Source organism: Accipiter gentilis, chromosome 18, assembly GCF_929443795.1.
Source record: "Accipiter gentilis chromosome 18, bAccGen1.1, whole genome shotgun sequence".
In the NCBI taxonomy this organism is placed as follows: Eukaryota; Metazoa; Chordata; class Aves; order Accipitriformes; family Accipitridae; genus Astur; species Astur gentilis.
The window spans coordinates 21875022-21902565 of NC_064897.1; the positions used below are offsets into that span (position 1 = coordinate 21875022).

The following is a 27544-nucleotide window of genomic DNA, read 5'->3' on the forward strand; positions in this document are numbered from 1 at the left end:
ATGTGCCATTTCTTGAAGTCATCCCCTTGTCTTTTATACTCTAGCAAGCAAAACAAGTGTAAATTAAATGGAAGACACATGAAATCTTTATAAAGCCCTGTGTTTCCCCTAGCATGAAAGTTCCATCTCTTTGGAGTGGAATAGGTGTTTACTCTGTGCTGTATTTTTCCCCATCAGAAAATGAAGAATAATATAAATTTTCCTCATGACTTGAATTTAGCTTCATCAGCAGCCCCCTGCTGATGTTATTCAATCCAATGAGATTTTTCTTTTTCTTTTTGTCTTTTTTTTTTTCTTCCTGGTGAGCTGCTGCCCCTTTTCCCCTCCTCCCATCAGTTCAGGCATGGAAAACAAGGGAGGAATTAGACAAACAGAACACACTATCTAATAAGCTGCAACTTTAGACTGGGCAGGAATAACATTTAAAATATAAAAAGCAAATTTTATCAAGCTTTTTCCTCCCCAGAGACTGCCACAAAAATATTCCTTGTTTGTCGCTGAGAATAAACCATTTTTCTCTTTCATTTTTGCTTTCTGTCACATATTTCATTTTGGCTGCCCCTTCTGTCTTTCAGCTAGGGACCTAGGCTGCTAATGCAGAATCACAGATAGCTCAACAACAAAATGCCTGTATTATCTTTTTTTTTTTTTTTTTCTTCTAGTCTGCCAGGTAATTGCAACCCTAAAAGCTTTTGCATATTTACCACAGAAACATGTCTCTCCTGGAGGATGGGACTGTCATCAGGTAGAATATTTCATTTAATAAGCCTCTTCTGAGGTATAAACTAGGGTTGGGGATTTTTTTCTGGCCTCCTTCAGAGCAAAGGACAAGCAGATAAAAATCAGCTGCTGCAGTGCTGCACCGTCAAAGTTCCTGTTCCTGTGGAAATTAACTCTTCCCAAGCTCAGAGCTCAGGTGGGTTTTGCCACTGTGATGTTTATGAAGTAGGAAAAGGGTCTGTTACCAATTCATGTCGTTTTTTTGTCCCCAGTCCTCCCCATGTATAAGACAGATTTCTTCCCTATTTACAAACAGAGCAACTACCCTGCTTTTCTGTAACCCATCTGATGAGCTGTGGATGCTGCCAGGACTGATTTTCATTAAATCAGTCATCAAGCAGGATCACATTTTCCCTCTTTGCCCCTGTTTCACAGAATTACAACAACAAAAACATGGCCTGAACATTTGTAAATTCAGCTGTCATCTAAAGACAAATTCCCTTTCCCCCCCCCACCCCATTTTCCCCCACCCCTGTGGTAGCAGTAGAATTGCTTTTCTTGATCCTTGGGATGTTGAATCAAGCTGACTGGTACCAAAGAGAGGGTCTGAGGAGAACATCTACAGAGAGGCTTTGTGTCTTGGAGTCAAGATAGAGGGAGAGTATGACCTTCCAGGGGTTATGAAAAGAGGCTGCTTTGCTGAAACTGTTCAACAGGCTGAAGAGGGATATAGCTATTTCACACATTTCACTTCAGGCATGCCTACGTAGAGGTCAGAACTCCATCCTAGCACATAACATACCTGTAGTTAAAAGCACTGTGAGTGGGAATCAACTGTCCATGACAGGTCCTCAGTCCAACACCGAATTACTGACAATACTTATTCATCCCTGCCAATAGCTTCCCACATGGAGAAAGGTGTTTCCAGCCTCACCAGGCTGGCTGCTTGCCTGGAGCAGAGCTGACAGGACCCAGCCAGAATCCTTGCATTGACTCTAGTAAACTCTACAGCCTGTGTGAAAGCTACTCCTTGACAAAGCATCTTCTGCATCCATATAGTTTTCCTGTGGGCCAACCTTATTCTTGTAAAGTCCCTGGTTTCACATACGAGTAAAGACTGGAAGACATATCTGAAATATGGATGATTGTTTAGGTTAAGGTCTTTCTGAAACAAAGAACCTACTTATATTGACTTGGAAAGGAAAGGTGGACTCTCCAGATACCTCCCGTCTTCTGGAAACAGTCCCAGAGAGAACAAAGTACTAACAGACATGAAAAAAGCTTCCTAAATTGTAACTGGCAAACTCTATTTTTGCAACATTTTATGGTTATTTACAAATTTACAATGTTTTTTTTATGCAAGTAAACTCCAGGAGATTAGGATACCATTTTTTTCTATCACCAACAAGCCATTCTAAGAGCCATCCCAGTTTAGGGTTAAGGCATGACCCTCATTCATTTACAGGAATGTAGGAAAATTTCCATAGGTAAAATACTTCTTTTAGTAACTTTACGTGAGCCCAGTATCTTACCTGTAATATCTGGATTGAAGGTAGGTAGAACACACAGCTTTAGACACATGGCTAGCTGAACCAAAGTCTATGACCTTGACCCTATATGGCTGTCGGGATGGGTCTACCAACATGATGTTCTCTGGTTTGAGATCAGCATGAATCAGTCCCAGGCTTTTCAGCTTCATTAGGGCAGTTGCTACCTGCTGGAGAATTGGTCGAATGTACTTAAGGGGCAAGGGACTGAATTTGTTTTGTTTTAGGAAATCATAGAGGTTCTGCTCCAACATTTCAAAGACCAAGCACGTGTGATTCTTGTGCTGGAAGCACTCATACGCACGGACAAAGTTGTAGTCATCCGCACTTTCTGTGCTCAGACGAGCCAGGATGCTCACTTCAATCTGGCCTTGCCGGGCATAGGAAGGATGGTTCTTTAGGATCTTGATGGCCACAATCTCATTAGTGCCACGTTTCCAGCATTTGACTACTTGTCCGAAGGTTCCACGGCCAAGAAACTCTAACACTTCGTACGTGTTGGTCATGGAACAGAGCACCTCATGTTGCACCAGCTGGTAATCCCCTTCGCTGTTGGAGCCACTGTTTTTGGAGGTGGCCGTGGAGGTGGTGGCGGTGGCTACAGTGGCCCCACTGGCATTGTTCTGAATCATTGGTGGATGCTCTTCGATGATCTGCACGCTGCTTGTGTTCTCGATCTCCTCACTCTTGCGCTTAAGTCCACATTTTTGGTAGGTGTCCAGAAGGCTCACAGTGCTGCGACGCATCAGGTTGTGTGGCCCGCCCAGTGTTTGCCCAGACACTGCAACCACACCAGAAGTGCTGTTGGCGGATGTCACCACGATGTGCCCCGTGCTTGCTGGGAAGATGATGGTCTGTTCGTAAGGGATGCTCGGATTGGGGATCTGTAGGGAGGCGTTGACGGCTGCTGCGGCGGCTGCTTGGGAGGACTGCACGTTCTTGCTCTGGCTGTAGACTTTGCTGTGTGTGCCGTACCCAGTCATATCCCAGTTCGAACTCGGCTCCACTTTCAGTTTCTTCACGCTACAGAAGGCACTTGACTGAAGGGTGTGAGGAGAGAAAACTTGCACATGCGAGGCCATACCTGCAATACAACATCAGAGTGAAACCACAGTGTCAAGATGCCTTCCCCAGCTTTTTTCATTTGTTCAGTGGCAGGAAGGGAAAATGGGATACAGACTTCAGATACAGCACAAGCACACACACAAAAAATCAAGTTCTTCTAGAAATATGTATTCAACACAAATAAACTATTACGCTCTAAAATAAATCATTACCCCTGATGGAACTACACTAACAACCACCAAGATTCCTGCTCTCTTGCTTTCCCCCTTCTCATTTTTAATAACAGGAATGTAAATGTTATTTTTACCTCCACTGCCTAAAGAGACTCCTATTCCCATTGTCTCCAGGAATATATCTAGCTCTCAGGAAGAACCCATGTCAAATACTCCAAAGTATTCTGCCTATGAAAGCCAAATCTCAAAACCTCAGGCTCATCCTATATTAAAGAGTTTGGTGGATCTGACTTAAGCCCTCCGTTTATTCCCATAAAACCACTGTGTAGCTTCTGGCCTGCAGGGAGCCAGGATGGGACCAGGAGATGATACACCGTGACAAAATGGAGGTGCACAGACAAAGTTGAGGAGCCAGGACAGAAGCAGCAGATGATGTTTCAGGTTGCTTGCCAAGTCTGTGTGTGGGAATCGTGCACAATGCTGGTCTGTGCTCAGGGACACTGGAGATGGGAGTTACACAACATGAGCTTCACTGCGTGCTCTCAGTTCTCTCAGATTTATAAAATTGTGTTCATCTATTCTTATTCACAGTGACAATACCATGACTGGAAAGCAGATCCCCTGGAAATGAACGGCATTGTTAATGAAGCAACGTACAGATTAGCATGTGGCAGAACTAGGTCCTAATATAAATTTACTTTTTAAGAAAAGACAAAAACCTATTTTACTGCAAGCTTCTCTGGTTCTAGAAGAGTTAATGATCTTCTACACTTTTATTAAAAAAAAAACACCAAACAAACAAACAAACCCACAACCTCATAACCCAAGTGAAAATAAAAGTATCACTGAGACAGACTTACTGAAGGATTCTGAGTAATATTCCACTGAAACAGAAAATGCTCCTATGGATTAAAAAAAGACGTGGTCCACAAGGCACAGGACATCTAAGTCCTGACTTACTGCCAGCTTTCCCTGCCCAGGGTAGGGGTGGTACTGCTAGGGCAAAAGTATTGTGAACAGCACAAATCTATGGGGATTCCTGGGGAAGGAGTCAGCACCCGGTAGGAGTTAAAGCAGAAAGGCACAGCCTCCTTCACCCTTCTATCTGTCGTCAGTGTTTCTTTTTAATAAACCAGAATGACTGGAGAAGAAAAAGACAATATGCTGAGCTGGCACCGTTGCTGAATTATTAAGCACAAACATAACCTTGACTTGTTTTCAACTTTAAAAAGTTAAAAGCTGAATGTATGCTTCAGTGACAAAACCACAACAAACTCTGCAGTGCACATGGATGACTTCTTCATGTCACACCTGAGAGTATCTAACACTTGGCTCCCTTTCCTAAAAGAAACCCATTCTCTACTAGTCCGTGTTGCTCTTCAGAAGATTTTTCTGGAGCTCATATGTACATATACATACTCACACACATGCACACATAAACATATACACCAATATAGAAAAACAGGAATGTTACTCCACACTTCAATGCTCAGTAGCATGGTCAAGCAAACACGCCTAAATGCACCTAAAACCCATTTTCCAGTTAATTCCCAAGAGCCCAAAGCCCAGGCACTGCTCAGAAGGGCGCTGTGGTGAGCCAAAACCCACTGTACATAGCTACACGCAAGTAACCGGCAAAGCAATCACTCCACTTTGCTTCGACACCCCCACCTTCATCTCTGCCACAGTGACAAATTTATGAAAACAGGGCAGACGCAGAAGAAAACCCCTATCAGGACACGTGGGGAAACCCTCACCTCTGCTGGAACACGCAACACAAAACCCCACTAACCCTGCTCTAGCAACGAAGCCCTGCAAACCGCAGTGTGCCCTCCTTTGCAGACGTGACTCCTGGCTTTAATGTGATTTCTCATGCTGTTTGCTGCCATTCATATCAACTCCCCCACACCAACCCCCTTGGTGGCAATTTCCAAGGTCCCTGCAACTGGGTCCTCAGACCACCCTCCCAGCTCCCTGCCCCTCCAAGTGCTTTCTCTCCTCTCTCCTTTCCACAGGGCAATAATGATGCCATGAATGCTGTAGCATGTGGCACTCGGTGAGCTCAGAGAACCGCAGCAGTATTACTCAACTTGTCATCCCAGACACAAATATCATATGTGAGTGAGCCGAAACTGTGTTTGTTTTTCCACTGATTAAGAAGAGTCACAGTGTTCCTTCTAGTACAGTACCGACCTGCCTGGAGAGTGGGGTTGGTTTGATGTATGTTTTCCCCCTGGACGCGAATAATAAAGCAGATGTAATTGGTAACATATTGTGGACCTAGCAGAGGTGTAATTTATAGCTTTATGGCTTTCATTCCATGGTGTGCTTGAGCAATATCTCTTCATACAAAATAAAAAGGGGAAAAAACCGATACAGACCAAGGAGAGAGGTTCTTCTCACATGGTCTTCTAAAGATAACACCAGAAGACCCAGGCACCCCAAATTAAAGTCAGGGATGTGAAGCGCAGCAGCTGCAACTTCCTCAGCGCCGCTGTAAAAATCGGGATAATCGCCCCCATTAAGAGACAGACTTTCAACTGGAGCAAACTGGCAGGACTCCAGTTGATATCAGCTGATGCTAAAAACAAGGTCAGCAGTCACTCAACGTTGTCAACGTCAGATAGCTGCCTGTGCCCCTTGGTGAAATGAGTTGTTGTTAGGGACTGGTTTCCACATCAACAACAGCCCCTTGCTGTCCCTGCAACACTGCTGGCAGCCTCAGCAGGGGGACAGGAAAGGGGACAAACACTGACCCACCCTGGTACCCCAAAAACGGAGGGGGTGGAGGAAGCAGGGCTGTCTTGCAGCTAAAGAGAGGACTTTGGACTCCTCTGCTGCCACTTCCACCCTCCTCAGAGGTTATATCTCATCGCAGGAAAAATATTCTTTTTCCCCTAAAAAAAGAAGTATGAAATCTTCTTCCTTCCATCCAAAATGATTTTCTCACATTTGAGGTTTTAGGGGCACGCGTTGTAAGGAGAATAACTCGGCCAGCTCTTCAGCATAGTTCGATACCAAGAAATTACAGGCTGATTGACAGCTTGGTGATGGGAAAAGAAGGCTTCTACAGCAAGTCATTTTTATTGCAAATTTGCCCGTGCAGCTAATGTGAGAAAAACACAACCCTAAATTTCCTGAGGACACTATCAAATTGTGCTGGTGGCATGTTCTTTTTTTAAAAAAGGTTCTTTACTCCATGGCAATAGCAGAAATGGTAATAAAAGTGAATAAAAGTTGGATGGTTTGTTACAGGGATCAAATTCCTCATTACAGCCTGTAATATGATTTACAACTTCAGCCTTTTGATTACGTAGGCTGACAATAGCTTGCCACAACGTCTGTGAAGAAACAAGCCAGCAGTAACGGGGTGATCCATGCCAGCCAAGCCCTGTGACAGCGATGCCCCCTGAGCATCCCCCAGAGCCAGTGGGATGCTCCCAAGGAGCATCCTCACTCCTTGGGTCTTGGAGAGACGGAGGGGCCATAAGCCACAGAGGGACGAAACCCAGGCTGTTTCACTTGAGAAAAGTCTTCTTATAGCCCCGCTCACAGGTCTGCCAAGAAACCTGCGCGAGGCTGGGCCTCTCTTCGTGCCTCTCTTCGTGGCAGGGAGATCCTAGCAGACACCTCGCCACATTTTGCGCAGGATGGCCCAAGGCTGGCCCCCGGCTCCTTGCCTTTTTGCCCTCCACCAGGAGCGGAGGGGATGAGGATGCTCAGGACGAGCAGCTGTGCCAGACGAGCAGAATGCCACTGGGCATTCCCGCTCACCTGAAGCCCAGCTCAGCAGCCCCATCTGCACTAGCAAAAGCTTCGTCGGGACTAAGGCAAGCGGCAACATGGGCTGAATCCGCCTGGGCTCAGGCTTGGTCCCTGCCTCGGCAGGGGTGCAGGGCAGCCTCCCACAGCCCCAGTTAGCCGGTCACGCTGCAGCCAGGACTTTGCAACAGCTAAATACAAGCCCTGAAGAGTGCAGGTCTAATTTTTATATGACCCCTGTGCACGGCGAGTCTCTGGGCTGGGAGCAGAATCAAGGTTGGGCACCATGCATTAAATAAAATTGATAGATCCTTTCTTTAATAATGAGTTTTAGCGTAGCCATTTAAAGCTCTCACAGAATTGGTAGTAACTGGATTTAATGGGGCCTCCCCTGTCCTTGATACGACTCGCGTAACTCCCCATAGCATCCACATGACCTGAAATATGTAGCGTGCAGCCAGGGGACAATGTTAAAAATCAGTTAAAAGAGCCTGAATGACTTTTATTAAAAGACTTGACTTTTTTTTTTTCCTGAGAACTCCTCCCACGTCAGCTTTCACTTAATAATAATTTAGCAGGTGCTATTTACAATTCAGATGGCCCTCTTCTGCATGCATACACAAATCACGCAGTCGCCTCACTTGTATTTCCAACAGGTTTCAAGAAAGCAAATGAGGTAAAGTTCCCTATCCACCCACCTCACCCCAAAGGGCAAAAAATACACTTTGGGGACTACAGAAGGAACAGTTTGAAAGTCACTGATGTTTTCTTCTGCTTTTCTCCTAGCACTTACTGCTGATTTATAAATGTGGCCTTTGTGGTGCAGAGAGACCAAGCTCCTACCCTGTATTAAGTAGGCAGTAAGACCTTTTGCAGTACCTGCAGAGCTGCCAGTGCTCTGTAACCAGAGGCTGCTTGCTGATTGCCGCCAGAACGACAGTGCCTGCTTGAAAAATACTGTAGAAAGCACATGGCATGTGTTCAGCATATAAATGATGCACACAAGACGCTCCTGAAATAAATATCTTCCACTTCTCCCCGGAGAGGCACAAGCCTGCAAACTCATATACACGCCCAGGTTAAGAAGGCAATGAAAAGGGGATCTGCCAGGTAAGGCTAATGTATTGCACCTTCAAAATAGCCGTGTCTCAAGCACAGCACTCTTCTTCACAGTGGCCTCTGTGTGGCCCCTTTTGAGGCACTGTCCCCAGTACCACCACGCTTTTGGAACCTCCTTAAAATTTATGTCCCTGGAGGCTACACAAATTCCTTCCCTTGTGCTACCGAATGTTTGGAGACAACCTCAAAGTGGAGTTCAGACCTCAGCAGCCTCAGCTCCTTCCTGTTCCTGGTGAGCAGAAGATGTCAAGGGAGCCTTCATTCCAGGTGAAAATCTCCCTGCCTTCCTGCTCTGCTTTTCCTGTCCTGCTAGTAAAACTGTCTCATCCTAATTAGTAGTTTCCTAAATGCTTACGTAGCACGCAGCAGTTCTTAAAGATGTGACAGAGGCTGTCCCCTGCAGTGCTCCAGACCTGGCTTCACACGGCTCCGAGCTGCCACATTTGATCCACGTTCCCCGGCCAGACGAAAAAGCAAGATTTTCCAATGCGCAGAGTAGCCATAAACAAAAGCAACCAAGCAAAGCCAAGCATCCTTCTACCCCCCCGACACACAAGAAGCGTATCTCCGGCTGCAGTGTGATGGCCAGGGAGCTCCGATCACAATCACCTTCATACCCTGTATTGCCTCCCACCCCAACTGCCTTCTACACATCCCCCTCCTGCATTATAGCATCAGCAACGCGACCCTTCTTACTATTTCATACTCCACACCGTGACTTGACTTTATAGATAGGATAAAAGTTAGCAACCAGGACCTCAGTACTCCTGGGCATGGGGAGATGTAGGCAGCTGTTCCCTATCATGCCCTGAGCAAGTTATTTTGGCATGTGGCTCAGGATGCTGCTGTCTCTGCCCCCAAACCATCTTTATTCCCTTCATCACTCTCCCTTTTAACTCCTTAAATCCAGGGCAACTTGCCCGCTGGGTACTGAAAGCCTTCTCAACTGACCAGGAAGAAGAGGACACAGACAGGAAAATATTGGGGAGACCTTCCTCTGAGCCAGCCTAGCCTGTCCTCTCTCCTTTCCCGAGCCTCCAGCTCCACCGCACCTGCCCGCAGGCACAGGAGCTACTGGGAGAAGTGGTAAGGGCTGGCCGGGGCTGCTAGCCAGCATGGCCTGGGGAGCAGGGCAGTCGGCAAGCCCGGGCTCAGTGCCTACGTACCGATGCCGGCTGAAGGCGGGTGAGACGGCACATACCCACCTTCCCCTCCAGGACATCTCCAGTGTTGGGGGTGGTGGGAGATAGGTGCTCTTTGGTGCACAGTCCCTGCAGGGGCAGCATCTCTTTTCCCAGGGCTATGCATGGAGACTGTGAGACGGGCAGAGCTATCCATCACCCCATCTCACCCCAGCTGAGAGCTGTCATGAGAAGCTCAGTGGGAAATGGGCTACCCAGAGCCCTGGCATGTCCCGCACAGGCCCAGTGAGGCAGCACCACCCGAGGCCAGACCCTGCACCAGAGCCTGGAAACATCTAGGCTGCTCCAGCCCCATTCGCCCACGCTCATCACATCTGGCGGTTCACTAGACAATGTCATGTGAGCTGGATTTGGAGAGTGGGCAACCACTTAAAAAAGCATGCTATACATCTGAAACACCAAACTCTTAGGAATTAGTGAATACAAGGCATCACCAGCCACAGATCTCCCTTTGAACCATCTGTGCTGTCTTTTATTTTACATTGTCTCTACAGACAAAGGAGTCAAGTCCCTGCAATACCAAGCCCTTCCTTTAGTGCTCAGTGACCACAATTTCACATCTCACCACTACAAAACTCCACTCTTCCATATTCACTACAAGCCACAAAGCCCTACTATTAGATATCTTCTGTAATCTAGAAACATCACAATTCTTATTCATCCTTTTGATGTGGGTTCAGGTGCCCACAAGCTGAATAACAGGCTGTGGGCTCCTCTGACATATTCCTGGTTTTAGGCACGTGAAGCAAAATCTCAGGGACACTTGGATTTAAATCCTTGATTACACCTCAGTGAAGGATTCTATCAGGGTCACCTCCATCTCCCACTTTAATGAACTGTAGTAATGACAAGAGATACTACAGATTTCCTCAGTAAATCATGTGACTAGTTTATGTTTCACATTATAGTTAATTAACAATGCAACACCTGAGAACACAGGTTAAAATACACCTCACCAGAGGCTGCCTCATTACTTCCTTGCAGATGCTGCAGCCACTGGACCTGACACCAATTTCTAGGTCTTGGTGTGAGAAGGTCCCGCAGTCCAGTCCACGCTCCCCTGAACTGGAAGCTGTCCCCTAGATATCTTCCCAGGGGAAAACCCAGCAGAGTTGGAATAATGCAAAACTTTTCTCCAGGACATCTCAACGTCACTGAGTGGAAAACAAATGAAGGCAGCAAGCAAATACATTTGATAGGCTACAGCCTTGACAAAACAGAGGCAGTAAGTAATCCCCCTTCAGCATACCTGTCAAAGCTGACAGGAAGACTGTCACCTCTATGGAAATCATTAAATGACGCTGCAAACATTCTACCAAGACGTCAAAGCGCTCTCGAGACATAATGTAAGAAACCTGAGAGTCCGCGGTGCCGCTGGCATGTCTCCACGGCTTGAGAAGGCAGATGGATAGCCCTTCCAGACATACCTCACGGAGCAACAGTCCTCCCAAGCCAGGGAGCAAAGCCATCAGCTCCTGTGACAATTTCGGGAGTCCCAAGAGCAAAATGAGGAGACAAACGATAAAGACAGGGGCAGCAGCAGCACCTGGAAGCCCTCAAGGCCTGCATGAGAGTGCGAAAGAACTTACGCGCAATCTCAGTGAAAAGACATTTTGGGAAAGTGGGCGTCAATGAAGTCAGGAACAAGTTTTACAACCAAACACTCAGTACTCCCGAGGGCCTCAGAGGAGAAGAAAGTCTGCTCTGGAGTCAGAGATGGGATGAGAAAAACAGAACAAGATGAAGTCAGACAGGCAGGATTGACAGAAGCCCTGCTTTGAAGCTTTATCTGTGGAGGACACTGAAGGATGTCTAGCAAAATGCTTTGCTGAAGAAATCCCTCTTTCAGTTTTCTTGGAGAGAGGCCCAGCAGAGCTGAGGCACGTGCAGGGTGCCCAGCTGGGGCTGTGCTGCAGGCTGCTGGGGGACCCACGAGCAGCACCACATCTGCTTAAAGAGCAGGAGACCGCGGTAACACCTGCAGCACCACTCAGAATGAGGCATGACACACTGAGGCTCGTATAACGCCATGCCTGAATGAGCTCCTGAAGCGCTGGGAACGGCCAGAGGAGATGGGGAAAGCAAGCTACCAAGGAATGTTTTGTGGCTTCCCCATCCTGAAGCCAAAATAGAGCTAGATGAGCCTAAAAGCAGTTACTCAGAACAATGTGCCAGGTAGGACTGTTTGGCAACAGTATACATGTTCTGGCTACCTTCCTCCCTCCCATCACACGTCCTCCACAGTGGCAAAGTGGGACGAACAGTAACCATGGCATTCCTACAGCACCCAAAGTTCCCTTTGGAATGCTAAAGAAGATAGTCTCAGCAGTAAATATGAAACTGTCCATAGTTTGCCCTGTAGTCCAGTTTAGTGAGCGTGTGGGACCATACATTTAACTTCCAAACAGATCTGTAATGCAAGAGCCTCTAAGTTCCCACAAGCTCCACCTCTGATTGCTACCTTCTGATGAGAGCTGCATCCTGAAAGCAGAACTGAAAAAAAAGAAGGATCTCGGCATGGCTCTGCTTTCCAGGCAGCGTGGGTCAAGTCACTCAGTCGGGTCACTTCAGTTTCCATCTTCCAAACAGGGGTTGACAACAGTATCCCCATCTTAAGAGGGGAACCAGAGGACTTCCTCAATTCCTGACCCCAGGTCCTACAGCCTTCACTGGCCACCCTGCCAGGCCCTCCATCATCTTAGTTCCCATGAAAGGGTGCCAGGGCCTCTAGAAAACAGACCAAAATGAACCAGTGTTTCCTCCTGCTGCCCTGGCTGTGGCCCCCTCACCCACGCAGCACTGGCACACTTGTGGCTTCCCACAACTGCCTAGTGGAAAGGATATTTTGGCTTTTTCCACCACAGCTGCCTCCCCACCTGGATGACTTCCCACCTGTAAATATTAGCTTTGTAATGTCAATGACTCCAACTGGCCCGCAAGTGTGGTGAAACCACAGGGAATGGCTGGCACCTCGCATACCTCACTCGTTAGCAGCAACCCTACTTGTGAAGGCAGGACATGGGTAAGGCTCGCTGAAGTCTCAGGCCGAGCCTCTCACTCCCACAGGATTTTTTCCTGAGTGTTTCATTTGCAAAGAGGCCATTGCATGACATTCAGCCCTTGCTTTGTTTACGAAATCTGAAACTCAGATCAAGCACTAGCTGGGCTGAAAAGGTCAGTTTGCCTGTTTGCAAAGTCCCTCCCTTCTTTTCATTTCCATCAGGATACAGACCTGTTGCAAAGAAACAAGCCTCTGGTGAGGTCTCTATGAAATACACAGGATTTGGGCCGCAAAGGAAGACGAAGCTGTGAGAAGAAAGGTGGCGAAGCTGGGCATGGGCCTATGGCAAAGCACAAAATCAAGATAGACTGATTTGATGACCTCCCAACTATCCCAAAGCCAGGGTTAACTATATCTCCTCCCTTCTGGAGCTACAAGTCTCTTTCAAATAAGAATGAAATCCAAAGACGGGATTTACAGGACCCTCATACATCGAGGGCTACGGTGTGTTTTAGGAAACCAAGAGAAGGGATGGTGCAGGTTAATCACCTGACCTGCACTTTTAAGTAGTTAAAACAATTTTGTAAATAACCTGTCCTCACACAAGCACACAAACACACACTCGCACAAGGAAAAGCCCATCAGTTCCTCAAGGAAACACATGTCTTGAGCATGCATTTTTCACCCTTTCCTCATCACTCAGGGCCAAGAAAACATCTCCAAAGTGATGGCCAAACAGTCAGAAACCTTTTTCACTGTCACCCATGGGATATGATTTGCATTCCAAAGTAAGACTATAAAACCAAAAATGACATGAAACAGGCCAGGACCACAAGCACAGCTCAGGCCAAAACGGGCACAGCAGGACTGAGCCATCCAGCCCAAACCAAAGACTGCCAAAGAGACACAGGACCGAGGGTTCAGACATGGACTCATTCCTCCTCAAAAATCCCCATTCAGTCATCTCTTTCATTTATAGGCTGCACCCAAGAAGAGTAACCCTGTAGAAAAGTGCCACTTAACTGCCTCTCTTCCATCTCTTCTTCTTCGAGACTGTCGAGTAGCTCATCGGAGACCACAGTGAGAGGGAGCTGCAGCAGTCTCCATGAGAACATGGAATGTTGACAGGCACAGCCTTGGGAACCCTGGCCACTGGGTTCCGATGGCTCGGAACCTCCAACGATTTGGTTTGCTGTATTTGAGGTTGTACTGAACTCTGTCACACGAAACACACGGTCACGCTCAGGCACACATAGACATGCAAGCACTTGCACAGCCAGAGGATAACCCATGAAGGCAATGAATCTCTTCTCCAAAAGAAATGAGTGATGTTGCCCCAAGTGACCCCACAGAATTCCCTCTGGACGCCTCCCTGCCCCACTGCTGGTTTGCTGCTCCAGCTGGCGGCTGGCAGTACATGCCTGATCTCCCACTGTCTTCACAGCAACTTTCTTTTTAAGCAAGGTCTATTAGGACGGTGGCCAGTTCTGCGTGCAGAGAAGCAGCCTGTTTGGCCAAGGAAGGATAGCCAAGGTGATGCAGGAAGCTCTTGCTAACACAGAAAGAAAACCTGATTTAGGCATGGGGATAAACTACATGAAGGATTTCAGAGCCTTGAAGAGTAAACAACCAGGAGCTCAGGAAAGGATATCTACTTGAGGAGGAAGGATATAAGGCCCTTGTGTGTGATGAAGCAGCTCAGGGACACCAGCAACTGCCTACTCCCCCTCAAAGCTCTAAAAGAAAAGAAATCAGAGCAAGGGAAGTTATTAAGAGAAAGAAAACAATAAAAACCTTCACCTGTATCAGCACAACTCCCTGGCTACCATCACTCTCTCCCCTAGGTTTCTCTTTTGTGCAGGATATGATTATTTATTGACATATTTATTTACTCAGCTCTACTGTGCTTAATGCCATGGCTGCTGGGCTTCTTGCACTGGCAAAACTAGAGCGTGACAGAAGAGGAGCGAGGCTGAACCTGGAAATCCAGTACGATACATGCCAAATACCCTCTGCAGCGCAGCCTCGAGGCAGGCTGCCACTGTGATGGGCCAGAAAGGGGGACCGAGCTTCAAAAGCAGGCTCCAGGTCCAGAGAGCCCCACAGCCAGACTGGGCATACACGCTCCTCTTCACCCAAGAAAGAACAAGCAGGGGATAGGTTTGGTGGGGTGTACAGTGAAAGACAATCCTTGGTGTAACTTTGCTCCAGATTGCTCAGTGCTTTGGAGACCCTGAGCAGCACCCTGCGGAGACACGAGCTCCGGAGCACCCCTCATGCCCTGTATGACTGCGCTCACTCGTTGCTACCAGTAACTGCTGTGTGGCACTCACAGGTACAGCACAACTGCTGAAAGCAAACCTACAGAATGAAAAACCCACGTTAGAAGGGATAGATGGCTACAGACGACAGACTAGATAAAGGGGCTGTCAGGCCTCCTTCTCATGCATGATCCTACCTTTGTGAACTGACATGCTGCTATACATTTCCAGCGGCATGCAGCCACCTACACCATCTCTTCCATAAGCATCTTTTTGGCACTATTACAGCTGTTTTGCAGCCATGTCCTTTCAACCCAGAACACTCGACTCTTTCCTTTTCCTACAGCAATGAAATTAGACGATTCAGCCTAGATGCAGTGGGACAATGAGTTCAGAATCATTAACGTGCCGGTGATATTGCAGCCAAGCTGTCCGCAGTCACACCTATGAGTTTTGACTAATGATGAAAAGGAAGTCTGGCCAAACTGAGTCACAGGGAAAGAAGAGTTTCTGGGAAAATAAGCTCTGTATGATTTTCTCACAAGGAGCAAATACACCGCTGTTTCCAGAGGATCCAGAAAAAACAAATTAGTAATAACTTGTGGTCAAATCACAAGAGCTTTCAATAGGTCTAGGAGAACATCAGGCATCTTAGCTTTGTCTAACATAAGAATGACTAGGGAGAAAAATGGCCTGCGATGGGCCTAGGGTTGTTAGAATGACTGTGAGAATCCCAGTAATGATGAGAGGGGGGGGAACTGCCAAAAAACCAAAACCAACCCCAGCTAGGGGAATTTAGTACCAAAAGTCCTGCGAACTTTTATCAGGCTTTATGCACTCAAAACTCAGAGAGAGCTTTCCAACATCCGTATGGATGAAGAGTAAGAAGAGACTGGAAACTAGATTCAGCAGAAGTACAGTAACTGGGGAAAGAATTTCAGTGGGAAGGGGCAAGTTTACACCCTGTATAAATACCCAATTAATTTGATGTTTGCAGTACTCCTTTGTGGACACACTTCTTGGGTTTGGTCATTGTTCATATCTGAAAATAGCCATGCTTCCCTCTTCAGTCCTTTCTGGGCTCATGGGAAACTGAAATGAGTCACCGGAGGACCAGCTGAGTCATCCCCCCAAAGCTTGCAAAGTGATGCAAAATTGGTCATCACATCCACGACTAAAACGTGGATGACGGCAGCCCTCCTAGCAACCAACCATGCATTAGGCAGAAAGGGTTGGAGACCACTGCCACTACGAGCCATTATTTTAAGCCAGACAGAAGGCAGCGTTAAATGAAACTAGTACAATGCAAAACAAGTGCTGACTGCTGGTTCTGCACCTGACACAAAGCCCTTCTCCGTTCAGTTTCCCCATCCCAGTCAGATTAAGAAAAAGGGAGTTCCTTATCTCAGAAATGGTCATCTCCATCTTTGAGATCGCAGGCTATTTCTAGCCAATTTTCCAACTTCTGCGAACCGAAGTCCCAATTAAGTCCATTTCTTTATAGTATCTTCAAATCTTAACAAAATCTGTTTCAATATGCGATCTCCCTCAGGACCAAATAAGTATGACCTTTGAAGAACATAGGTCCATATTTCATTTTTATGTCTATTATCTTCAAAACAAAAGGAAATGGGGCAATTGCTTTCAGGCACAGAAAATGTATTTACCTAACAGGTTTTTTATGGTGATTACAAAAGTTTAGCAAGTGAATTCATGACAGTGGGGGACTGCTAGACCCGTCCTGAGGAGTTGGGCACAGTGGGAGCAGGTGCAGTGCAAGCTCCCTTGCTCCACACAGCACTTGGACAGCACACCACAACCTTGCATTTGGGCACTGAACAAATGATGCTCATCCTGACCAGCTGCCCAGCCCTCCCAAACCTGCTGTCGATCAGCACACACCACCAGGCATGTCGCTGACACACCTGAATGGGCTAAAAGTGCCAAGCGGCACCTCAGTCCTACAAACATTCGTCACAGGCATGAAAACAGATGTATTTATACCAGCACCTACAAAATCAGCATCCTGCAACACAGAGCTCGCCTTGATCTCTGTCCCCCTTTACAGAAATCTGGCAAAAACAGAAAACAAGATGTAGCTGAGTGATAAAACCACTGAGGGCCACAGAAAGCCCTAATATTAACTGTTATGGAAGCGTTCACAAAGGAGACAATGTAGCTCTACAGCAAAATGAACCCTGGGTAGATCTCTAGGGCAAACGCCTGTTCTCCCTGTGCTGTCATGGAAGAGCAACACTGCCTTGCAAGGGCTGGGTCGCATTGCACAGCTGCTCAGGGAAACCCGTCTCCGCACAGCTCACCGTCGCCCTTGGAATCTCATGCCACAAGCTACCATCGAGCCAAGCGTGGAGGACTCCAAAGCAGCGGGCGGTTATGGGGACGGCACGCGTGGCAGGTCAACAGTGCAGGTCCCTCGGCGGCTCTGCCAGAAAACCTGCTGGCTTGAGGCTCCCAACCGCACTCCTCTCAGCTGCCCCAAGCAGCACAGAATGGCACGGAGGGACTGCATGCAAAATGGCACCAAACAGGTTTTCAGGAAACTGCTCTAAATTTCCCAACTAATGGCGTCATTCCTGTTTTGTCTTGGTCCTTCCCTCCAGCTCATCCCTGGGTTTCAGCAAGACCATGATGCATCCACCTTGTTGTGCCCCCACTCCCAGCCCTCTGCACCTTCTCTCCTTTTTCCTTTGCCAAAAAAACAATTAACAAAACAAAAACAAAAAAAAAAAAGAGCTGAGAGGTTCAGATGGGCATCAGTGAATGAAGAACCCAACAAGCCAGAGTAACATTCAAGCCTTAGGGAAGACAGATGCCAAATAGAAGCAGGTGTAAGCGGACATCTAGTCTTTTAAAGGCTCGGTGGTAGAGACTCCAAGCTGTTCAAATGAAATGATAACTTACTCCATGCTCTGCAGAGGCAGAAAATAAATACGAAACTGGATCTTGGCAGCACCAATAGATCCCAAAATTGACCCTCCTGCTTTCTGCTCTGCCTGCTCCAAGGAACATGCTATTCCTGGAGGATTTTTTTAAAAATAAAGCCCATGCAAGAGTTCTCATGTTCTCTCCACTTCCCAAAGCAACACAAGCAGCTTGCTTGAGTGACCCTCCCACGCACGGCACCCTCTGGGTCCTGGCACTTGCCAACAACCCAGCACCGGCACCACGGGCTGCCCTGGTACTAACCACGAGCAGCACAGCAACCGCAGTGTGCAGCTCAGCACACGCAAGCTACAATAAACTTGTCAGACTGTGCAAGACATGAATCATATGGATTGCCACAACAGCAACACAGCGTGTACAGCCCTGCTAAAAAACCAACCAATCAAACAAACAAACAAAAAATCCTAAGACATCCCAAAACACAGATGTAGGTAAATGGCCACTCTCCTGAGGCTGCCAGTATAGTTATGCTACAGGGTTTGCCTGAAAAATATATGCCCTCCTGACTTGTGAGACTTCAGAAATGCTTCAGCATGGCTGTAGCGGGGAGCCAGGGCAAAGCAGAAGTAACATTCAGCCTCTTCTCGCTGGGAACCTGGACCCTAACCAAGCAGATGCCTGGGTTGCCCGTGATGCTGGAAGTGCGAGAAAACACTTGTAGCAAAGGCTGCTTATCGGTCACCAAGGGATGTAGCTGCAGAAGTTGCTCAGGGTCTTTTGGAAAACACACCTCCGAGTGCACTTAGCCAGCTGGAGCTGCTGCTCCTCTCACACCGTCAGGGAAGTTATGTTGGAGAAACAGCAATGCTTTTCCTGCTTAAGGTCCTCTTGGAGTCCTTGGCGCAGCCATGAGACTGAAGCATCAAAACAATGCTAAAAGTGCATCTGAGGGGTTTCCATGTTGCCTTTACCCTTTGAGGCAGCCCTCAGAGTGGATGAGATAACTATTCTGTCCATGCTTATGGGACAGCGGGACACACCGTTTCAACAATGAACCTGTCACTAATAACTAGACTTTGGGTGTACATATATTTTTCACTCGTATCACTGCGACAAGGTCAATGGGGACACTGACCGTTTTACCACTCTGTTCCCCACCCTGCTCTTTAATGATATCACTGTGTCACCTCTTAAGCCACCGTCCTTCAAACACTCGCACACATGCCTCACCTTCCAACCCGTGACTGCAAGCCTGTGACCCGAGAGATGAATCAGGCAGACAAAAGCAAAGGGGAAAGGCGTAAGGCCAGTTTCTTTGCTTTTCCTGGAGGATTCAGGCCACAGACTTCAGCTTTTCCAGGTCAACAGTGTCTGCATTAGAAAACATTTTATAAATTCTTTATTTAACTGTTCCCCTAGGGCAGTCGGCTAGACCCTCACGCTACAGGCATGTGGGCCTGTGTCTGAGTTTAAGCACATGAATTGTCTTAACTGACTTCAGCAGGACAACTCACACACTGAAAGCTAACCACATGTGTAAGCATTAGTAGGATCAGGGCAGTAGTCATCTGCCCTTGTTTTCTGCAAGGGGGTTTGTGTAGAAAAAAAAGCACAAAAAAGCCCCACAAAACTTGTGGATACAGTTCAGGTATCCGAGTCATACTTGAGTCTAAATTAAACACCTCTCTCCCACTCTCCTTTTTTAAAAAGTAAGTAATTTTCTACTGGTTAAGTATTTGGTCTGCTGTTAATTGATTTCGAAAGAAATCCTGGAGAAGGTAGAGTCTCCAGCACCCATGCCCATCCCAGAAGCCGCACACTCTCATAAGACCTACATAGGCATTCTGTGGGTTTTCTTCTCCTGGATTTTCTTGGGGATTTTTTCTTCCCTTTTTTCTTCATGACTACTAATATGCAGACTCAAACACAGTCTGCTTTCGGCAGAGTTTGTCTGCTGCTGCTGCACATTCTCCACCTGGAGTGAAAATTCCTCTTTGTGACACCACGTTGTCACTGCAGCCAACGGTGATGTCACAGACCGAGTATTGTGACTTCAGCTGGAAAAGAAGCAGCGGGAGCAGATGAACTCTGAAAACAAAGATATTGTTTTGGTGTAAACAGCCTTCACAGAAAACAGGGAAAAAAAATTTAAAAAGAAGTATATATAAATACATGATAAATAGAGTTTTCTGTAGGCAGATCTCTCAAAGTCCCAACTAGGTGCTGAAAGGTTTGTCATTTTGTTTCTGTTCTGTTAAGAAACAGGGCCTTTATTAGCTTTTGAAATAAACATTTTCTATACTTTTTTTTGTTTTTAATACCTTCATGTCTCGTCATTGTCCCAGAATAAGCAAACACCATCGCTGCATAAAGAAACAGGTCTCAGGAAATAATGTACGGTGTGTTTCCAAATGCTTCATAAATCCACAGGCAGTTTGCAAATACTGCCTGCGTTCCTGTGTGAGGGTGGTTGTTTTTCATATAAGTCACGTATTAATGCAATTTGAAAAAAAAAAACTTAACCCCATTCAATCACATTCCCTTCCACCTTTACACTGAAACCCAGAGGTTATAATTACACCCAGGAGCAGGAATAAATTAAAACAAGCACTGGTGCTGCCTTGTACTCTTTTTTGGAAAGAAAGGTGATCCCGTCTATGCGGCCTTATGTGCTCTGTCTAACTCAGAACCGGGCTGGCTGGCAGGCAAAGGGGCAAAGAGTAGGTTTCATGAGGTCAGAAATGAAAATGAGGTCATTTTCAGAGGTCAGAAACAGAGTAACACATCCCATGTCCTAACACATAACAGATCTTCGGAGGGGGACGTTACCTCCACCACCTCCCCTTCTGCTGCCCAGGACACCTTCAAGCTGCGGCCCCCCCAGGAGCTGTGCGGAGGGGAGCGGGAGGGAGGACGCAGGCACGCAGTGGGTTAGACACTTTCCACCCCTTGGTAAGCGTTATTTAAAAAGTAGCACACCGCGACAAAGTCAACGCCCAGCAGTTTGGGTGTGAAACACCGGAGGTCGGGGCAACAGACCGATGCATCGCAGCGGACTCCCAGCGGACGCTCTGAGCCCCTCGCTCGCGTGGCTCGACGTCGTCTTTCAGAGGAGACGAGCCCCTCCTGTGGTAACGGCCCCTTTCCTCCAAAATCCCCGCTCCAGAGCAACTCTGTGTTTCCCTCGCCAGCGTTATGGGGGATGGGACGCTGCTGGGGATCCACACTAAGCGTAGGTACCACCTGGAGGTGACCGAAGACGCCCGCACCAGTGGTTGCCCCCGTGTGCAGGCACACAGGGCATGAAGCAAGACCAAGGGGCTGCAGTCCCCTCTTTCCTCCCTCGCAGGGCCCTTGGCTGAAGCAGGACCACCTTCTCCACCCCAGCTGCTTCTCCAGGGTTTCAACAGGGCTGAGAGACCTCAGCTCAGAGTTACATACTGAAAGCTGCCAGTTAAAAGGCATGACTGCTTTTGGAGGAGTCAACAGCAGGGAATGTGAAAGGCATTTGCTATTAAAAGAAAAAGAAACAAAAAAGACAAAGAAAGAGAAAGAGAAACTGTCATTGCTTGCTAAAACACAATTGCCGAATGCTTGAACAACTGTAACAACCAGCCAGTGCTGGCAGATCGACGTCTGCCTCGACAAACCTTTCTGCAAATTCACATGCAGAAGAAGGGGAAATATTGGTAGGACTTCAGTTATCAGCTTCTCAGGGGACACCACAAATAATAAGCAGTTCCCTCCCCAAAGTATCCTAATGGCATCCTAGCTTTACAAAAAATGACGCCCGAGTATTTTTTCTGAAATACAAACTTGCCATGCACAGTCAAAATTAAAAAGAAATATAGGGCATTTTTAAGAGAAACTCCATGGGGAAAAGCAACTGTGAAATAGCCAAACATCAATTATGAAAACCACATCAAGAAGAGGCTCTTGTGCACGGGCTTTAGGGTTTAGGGATTTGAAGAAAATGTGCATCCTGGTTTGACTCATAATGTAGGCAGAGAATGAGCCAGTCTCCTCAACTTGTACAGCTCAGTGAGTATGTTCCCCTGCTGAACTGTAACCCTTTAACGTCAGTGCATCTATACAACTTTCTTGCATCTCATAGCTCCTGGCTCATGGCAACCTTTGCTTTCCACTCCCACCCCCTCTGCAGCATCGCAGTGACTGACAGACTTACTCCCATCCTAAGCTAGTGCAGAAGAAACAGCCGATACTACTGTGACATGGGCAAACTTCTGCTGAAGTGTGTATCCCAGCCATCCAGTAGCTTGCTCATTGGCAGCATGGTCACGATTTCCACTTCAAGGCTTCAACCAGAGCCTCCTCCTCCCCTGCTACTGCCCACATACAACTCTGAACTAGTAACGGGCTGCGGGCAGCGCTACTTCATTCCACCTGGGGAAACACATATGGATAGAAAAGCAAAATATAAGAAAGTGAACAAAAGCAGAGGGATTTGGGGGTGATTCTGCCTGTGAGTCAGGGCTGGATCATTTTCCCAAGCTTAAAGATGACAGTCTTGTGCGTCTACCACTTAGGATTTCCGCAGGGCAGGACCTGGGAGAGGGAGCAAGCAGGTGAGTACCCAGGGTAAAACCAGGAAACGCCTTCCCACAAGGCCCACAGCAAAAAGCATGGGATGATCCTGTCCTTCCTTTAAAATAACTTGCAAGTCTGTTGGTTTGTGGCATCGCTGTTTAATGGTATTCAGCATTATTACAGAAAAACAGCATAAACCAAACAGTTGTCATAAGGGAAAAAAAGACATCTCGGTTTGTCTGCTTTTTTCCTCCATCCCTGACTTCTCTCTATCTCAAGGGTCACACATGCTCCTATACGCAATGTCTGGATGCAAGGCTTCACCACGAACTTTCCTCTCTGATGACCGATGGCACCAGGCGTTTCCCTGTCTCTTCTTCCAGGAGCAACGGCTGTTAATTATTCCTCATGCCCACTCTGCATGATAGACAACCACGCAGAAAACGGAAAAAGGTGAAAGCAAGACTATTTAAAGCTGCAAATCAAGAACGTAAGGCTTAGGAAACCTCAGCTTTACAGTGGCCTGTGCAACCTTCCTTCAGCCCCCTTTCTTGCCTGTGTACTGTGGCAGAGCTGTTAATCACATAATCACAGGCTATTTTTCTATGGGACCTTGGCCTCACCCAGTACGGCAGGATACTCGGTGCTCACCTAGCCAGCAACCAGTCACTATTTCATCTTCTCCGCACTGTTCGAGGTGTGGCTCCAAGCCTTGTTTACTACATACCTGCCACACTCTGCTCTGCAGACAGAATTAGTAATTTACTCGTGGGCTTTCCTACAGGACGAATCATTAGAGTAACTGAATGTTTCACAAACATAAAGGAATGTATTTTCACAATGCTCTCATAAAGTAAGACACTGTATTATCCATATGTCATGGGCAGGGAGCTGAGACACAGAGAGATTAACAAGAAAAGCTTCCACTAATTTTAAATGCCTAATTGAAACTCTTAGGTCCAAATCCTTCGGAGATTTGTTTTGTCTGCTGAGGATGGGTGACAACCGTTTCTTTTAAGGCTTAAAACTTGGCCAAGTTTGGGCTGATGTTCTTGGAGACAGCAGAAGTGGTGCCTCTGACATATATACCATGAAAATTTTATTGGGTTGGTAAGGTGGGGGCCTGCTTTCTCATTTCTTTGTACATTCGCTATATTTAACATGCATCAAAAAATTCAATAGAGGTATAAAAGAGCTGCTTTCTAAATATACATTCTGAGGCAGGTAGTTAGGATAGAAAATTTTTGCCCAGAGAGCTTAAGTTCGGTAAAGTTGTGAACAACCAAAAAAAGGGTCTTAAAATGAGGAAGCCTTTGGATGGCCTCAACAGCAGGTCATTGCCATGACATACACTTTTCTTTCTCTTGGTTGGCATTATCCAGTTGTTGAAGAAGCCACACAGGCCAGATGTTAACACTAACAGAATCAAGTCAAACTTAAATGCAAACTGTAACTAAAGCTTTATTTCATATCCTGATTCTGTTCAGATAAACGAGATTAATTTATTTTTAATGTTAATGCACAACAAAGTCTTGTTACGCAATTCCAAATACCAACTTTTGCTTAGAGCATAAGCCCCACCATTCCTCCTGTTTTCTTGAAAAGAGAAAGCAAGTTAAGTGTCAGGCACTGTAGGCAGCACTGGTCATAAGCTGGATATAGGACAGGCAGATGGACAGTACTCAGAGGTAGTGAATTTTACATTGGTATAAACTGATCCTTCCTCTGTTTATTTACAGGGAGATTCACAAAATCCTGAAAAAAAGGCCCATCTCAAAATTTCAGGCAGTGATTTATCTGTGTTAAAACCAGGGAAGAAAGACAGACAGACAAAAAAAGGTGGTGGGGGGGAATAAATCAACTAATCGCTGGTGCCAGCCTTCGCCAGAGCAATAAAGCATTTTTAGAGACACTTTTGTAGAAGCTTAAAATCCAACCTCACAACTGACCACCAAGCACACGCAGGACTCGGAGGGGACACAGAGTGAGACAGTGTGGGAGTTGGCGGGAGAATTCGTTTCTCCATCATCTTGTGAACATGCAAGGACAACCCTGGGATAATTCCCGATGATTCCTCTTTGCCACCCAAGTTGTATTTCTGGCAAATGATGTTATAAACTGTCCCTCCCCTAGACACATACCACACTCACAGAGAGATGGACACAGACCCAGTTTCTCTATCCTGCACTGAAAACTCTCACTGTATATCCCTGCTTTTCAGCTAGTAATGTCCCCTGACTGCGCTAACATTGACTAATTTAGTATTTTTAATTACAGAGGGATTTACAGCACTGCACTACAGTGCTCTCTTTTATTATACCCACTGTTTCTACTGGATCTGGGTACACTCTACATACAAAGTTGCACATTAGACAAATTACACTGCACATTAAGTAAATCTCTCTCTAGAAACAGGATTAGATGAAGAGGCAAATCTTCCTAATTCCTAGTGTATAAATTAATATCTCCAAAATCAATATGAAGTTAAGAGCTCCACATCAATTTATGAGAAAACAAAAAAATAGTTTGAACATTCTCCACAATGAATCAAATTTATGTAGGAGATGCATTCTGTTTCTCCTATTTTGCTTAATAAATAAAACAGCTGGTCTGAGGAATCAGGTCAATCAGTGTCTGGAAAAAGCCCCATTAAAGCTGCTATATAACCTAGTTTCTCAAGCTGCATAAGGCATCCTAATATTGGAAAGGCAGAAGTCCATACAGAGACAGCCGGGATGGCTCAGCTCTCCTGGCCCTTTAGGGTTACAGGGATATTTATCCCAAAAGATAGCAGTAAGTGAGGTATCTTACAAACATCTAAGGAGCTAGGCTCTGAAGGAGCACAACAAAGACAACATGATGCATCTAGACCTATACATTAAATATGGCTGGTGATCTTGGGCTTCTAAGTTGAGGTCATGCAACACGAGGAGATGGTCAAGGACCAGATTTTCACACATGCTCAGATCCCCTCAAAGCTAGCCTAGCCCTGCAGCCACAGTGGGTGACAGCGCCTCTTCTCACGGCACGCCACGGCTGCGTGGTCCCATCCCTCCCACACCACGTGGGAGGGTGAATCCAGCAGTGCCCAAAGCCGTGGGCGTGCTGTGTGGGCGCAAACTCTATTCCAGTGCAGGCAGAAACCCCTCAGCATCAGCTTTCCTCCTCCTGCACTGCACACGGCTGTTGTCACGATGCCTGGGCCCTGGTCACCTTGGAAAATGTAGCCTTTCCTTTCTTCTACAGGTCTGAAAATGTTTTGCCAAGAGTATAACAATCCACACCCTACAGGGACAAAGATGGAGCCAGAAGAAAGTAAAGTGACTTGCTCAAGCTTAAAGAGCAAGGCAGCAGCAGAACTGGGAAATGAAACTTCCTGACCCACAACCCTAGGTTTTAGCTTCTTAAATAAGGATTCTCTTTCCTCATTAAAAACCTAAAAATGGGAAGGGGGGGGGGGGGGAATATTCTGTAGACACAATGAACTTGGCCCTCAGAGGGCTAATGACCTGATATACTTTTTTTTTTTCCTTCTCACCTCCATTTCCCCTGATAAAGTTACTGAAACTTCAAGGACTATCCATCTTTACCGGTCTACTTTAACCTAGTGTGTCGGCTCAACATCCTTTTCCCAACCACCTGAAGCCAGAGACCGTCCTTCCCAGAGAGGAGATTACTTTCTCGCTTTCAGTCTCTCTGGATGTCCTCACAACGACCTGGACCGAGACCACTCCGCTTTCTGGATTGTGCCGAGGGACACCAAAGTCCTATCCGCTGGTCTCAGCCTGCAGTAGTGGCAGCCTGAAAGGGTACCCTGGAGGTAAAACCTGGTTGTTCTCTATTAATTTTTCATTTCAAGAATGGCTCCAGGGAAAGGAGGGAGATATAGGTCAGAGACTTTGGGGGCTGATTAGTAACTCCATACATCTTCCTTTCTTTTTTTTTTTTTCCCCTCTCTTTTTTTTCCCCTTCCAAATTCAGAAACAGAGGGTTTTCCCTCTGTATTTCTCATTTACTCCTTGAACATCATCGGCATTAGTCAGCAAACTCCTGCTATTTCCTCGACGAGCCCCTGACACTTGCAGAGTGACTAATCCATCTCTCCGCACACCTTGGCTCCGACAGTTGTATCTGCTTTTTTTTCCCCCAAGAAAAACGGGTCTCCGCGTTGCACACACGCAGTACTCCCCCGTGGGCACTGCCCCATACGCTCCTGCTGCCGTGCGGCTGCAAACACTGCGATTTTTTACGCGCAGAGCCGAAGAGCCAGGAGGGGATGGCAGGGCCTGCACTCGGGTCACTTCTTCACTCACCACCACAGCAGCAGCAGCCCTCAAACTGGGAAGCGGTTAGCTACTGCCCCAAGCACGGGCACGTGGAGAACACCACGGAGGAAGCCTGAAGCAACCCGGCTTCTCTGCGTGGCCCTGCCAGTAACCCGCTCTGTCGGGCCACGTTCCCTCCAGTATTAGTCTTTCCCTCCCGGGACCGAGGGTCTCTTGCCCTCGTCGAGGCGGCCGGTGCCTGACCCGGCGTGCAGAAGGTCTCAGCTGGGCTTCCGAGGCACGATCGCAGGGCGAGTAAAACGACAGCTCCTCGTGACTGAAGGCCGCCTCGTCAGAGCACGACAGAAGGCTCCTCCCTGGCCAGGTGGGCTCGCACAAGACGTCCACCCACAGCCGCGCTCGCAGGGCACCTCGCGCGTAACTCACGCTCACGTCGGCGTTACCCGCAGACCCGCCCACACTCGGCTCTCGGCGCCGAGCTCCAGCAGACAGCGAGTTCGTCGCCTTCGCCTTTCTCACAGACCGCTCTCCCCTACGTCCAACACGCGAGGAGGACGCCACGCTCCCGGGGCAAGGCCGCGGCCTGGGGCCGTGGCAGGCGCTACCTCCCGCCGCCCTTCACGGGAACAACCCGCATCCAGCGCGGAGCACGTCGCTGAGGATCGGTGGGAAGGCAGGCTTGCCAACTTGGTGCCGGAGCAGTCCGTTCCCCAGTTTAACCTTGCCACCCCCGCCCCGGCACCGACCCCGCTCCCCCCGCCGTTACCTCCGTCCCCATCGCAGGAGAGCCTTCTGCATCGCTGTGTAGGGAGGCATGAAAATAAACCACCGGCTCCAGTGCCACACTCCCTCCTGGCAGATCTGTTTCTCTCTTCTTAACTGTTTCCAAGTGCCTGGCTGTTTTATAATCCCCACTGAGCATTCCCTTAACTCCTTCCTCACTGAGCCCTTCCACC

At 47.3% G+C, this 27544-nt stretch overlaps 1 protein-coding gene across 5 annotated transcripts in view; it reads right to left on the reverse strand.

Moving 5' to 3' along the window:
- HIPK2 (homeodomain interacting protein kinase 2) overlaps positions 1-27544 on the reverse strand; it is a 132822-nt gene that overhangs the window by 85653 nt on the left and 19625 nt on the right. For 4 of the 5 annotated variants that reach the window (XM_049822713.1, XM_049822709.1, XM_049822710.1 and 1 more), the window contains exon 2: positions 2253-3351. In XM_049822713.1, coding sequence (XP_049678670.1) covers positions 2253-3351 — 1099 coding nt within the window. Of the gene's footprint in view, positions 1-2252; positions 3352-27354; positions 27459-27544 lie in introns of those variants that run through there. The other variant, XM_049822711.1, reaches the window with a different exon arrangement.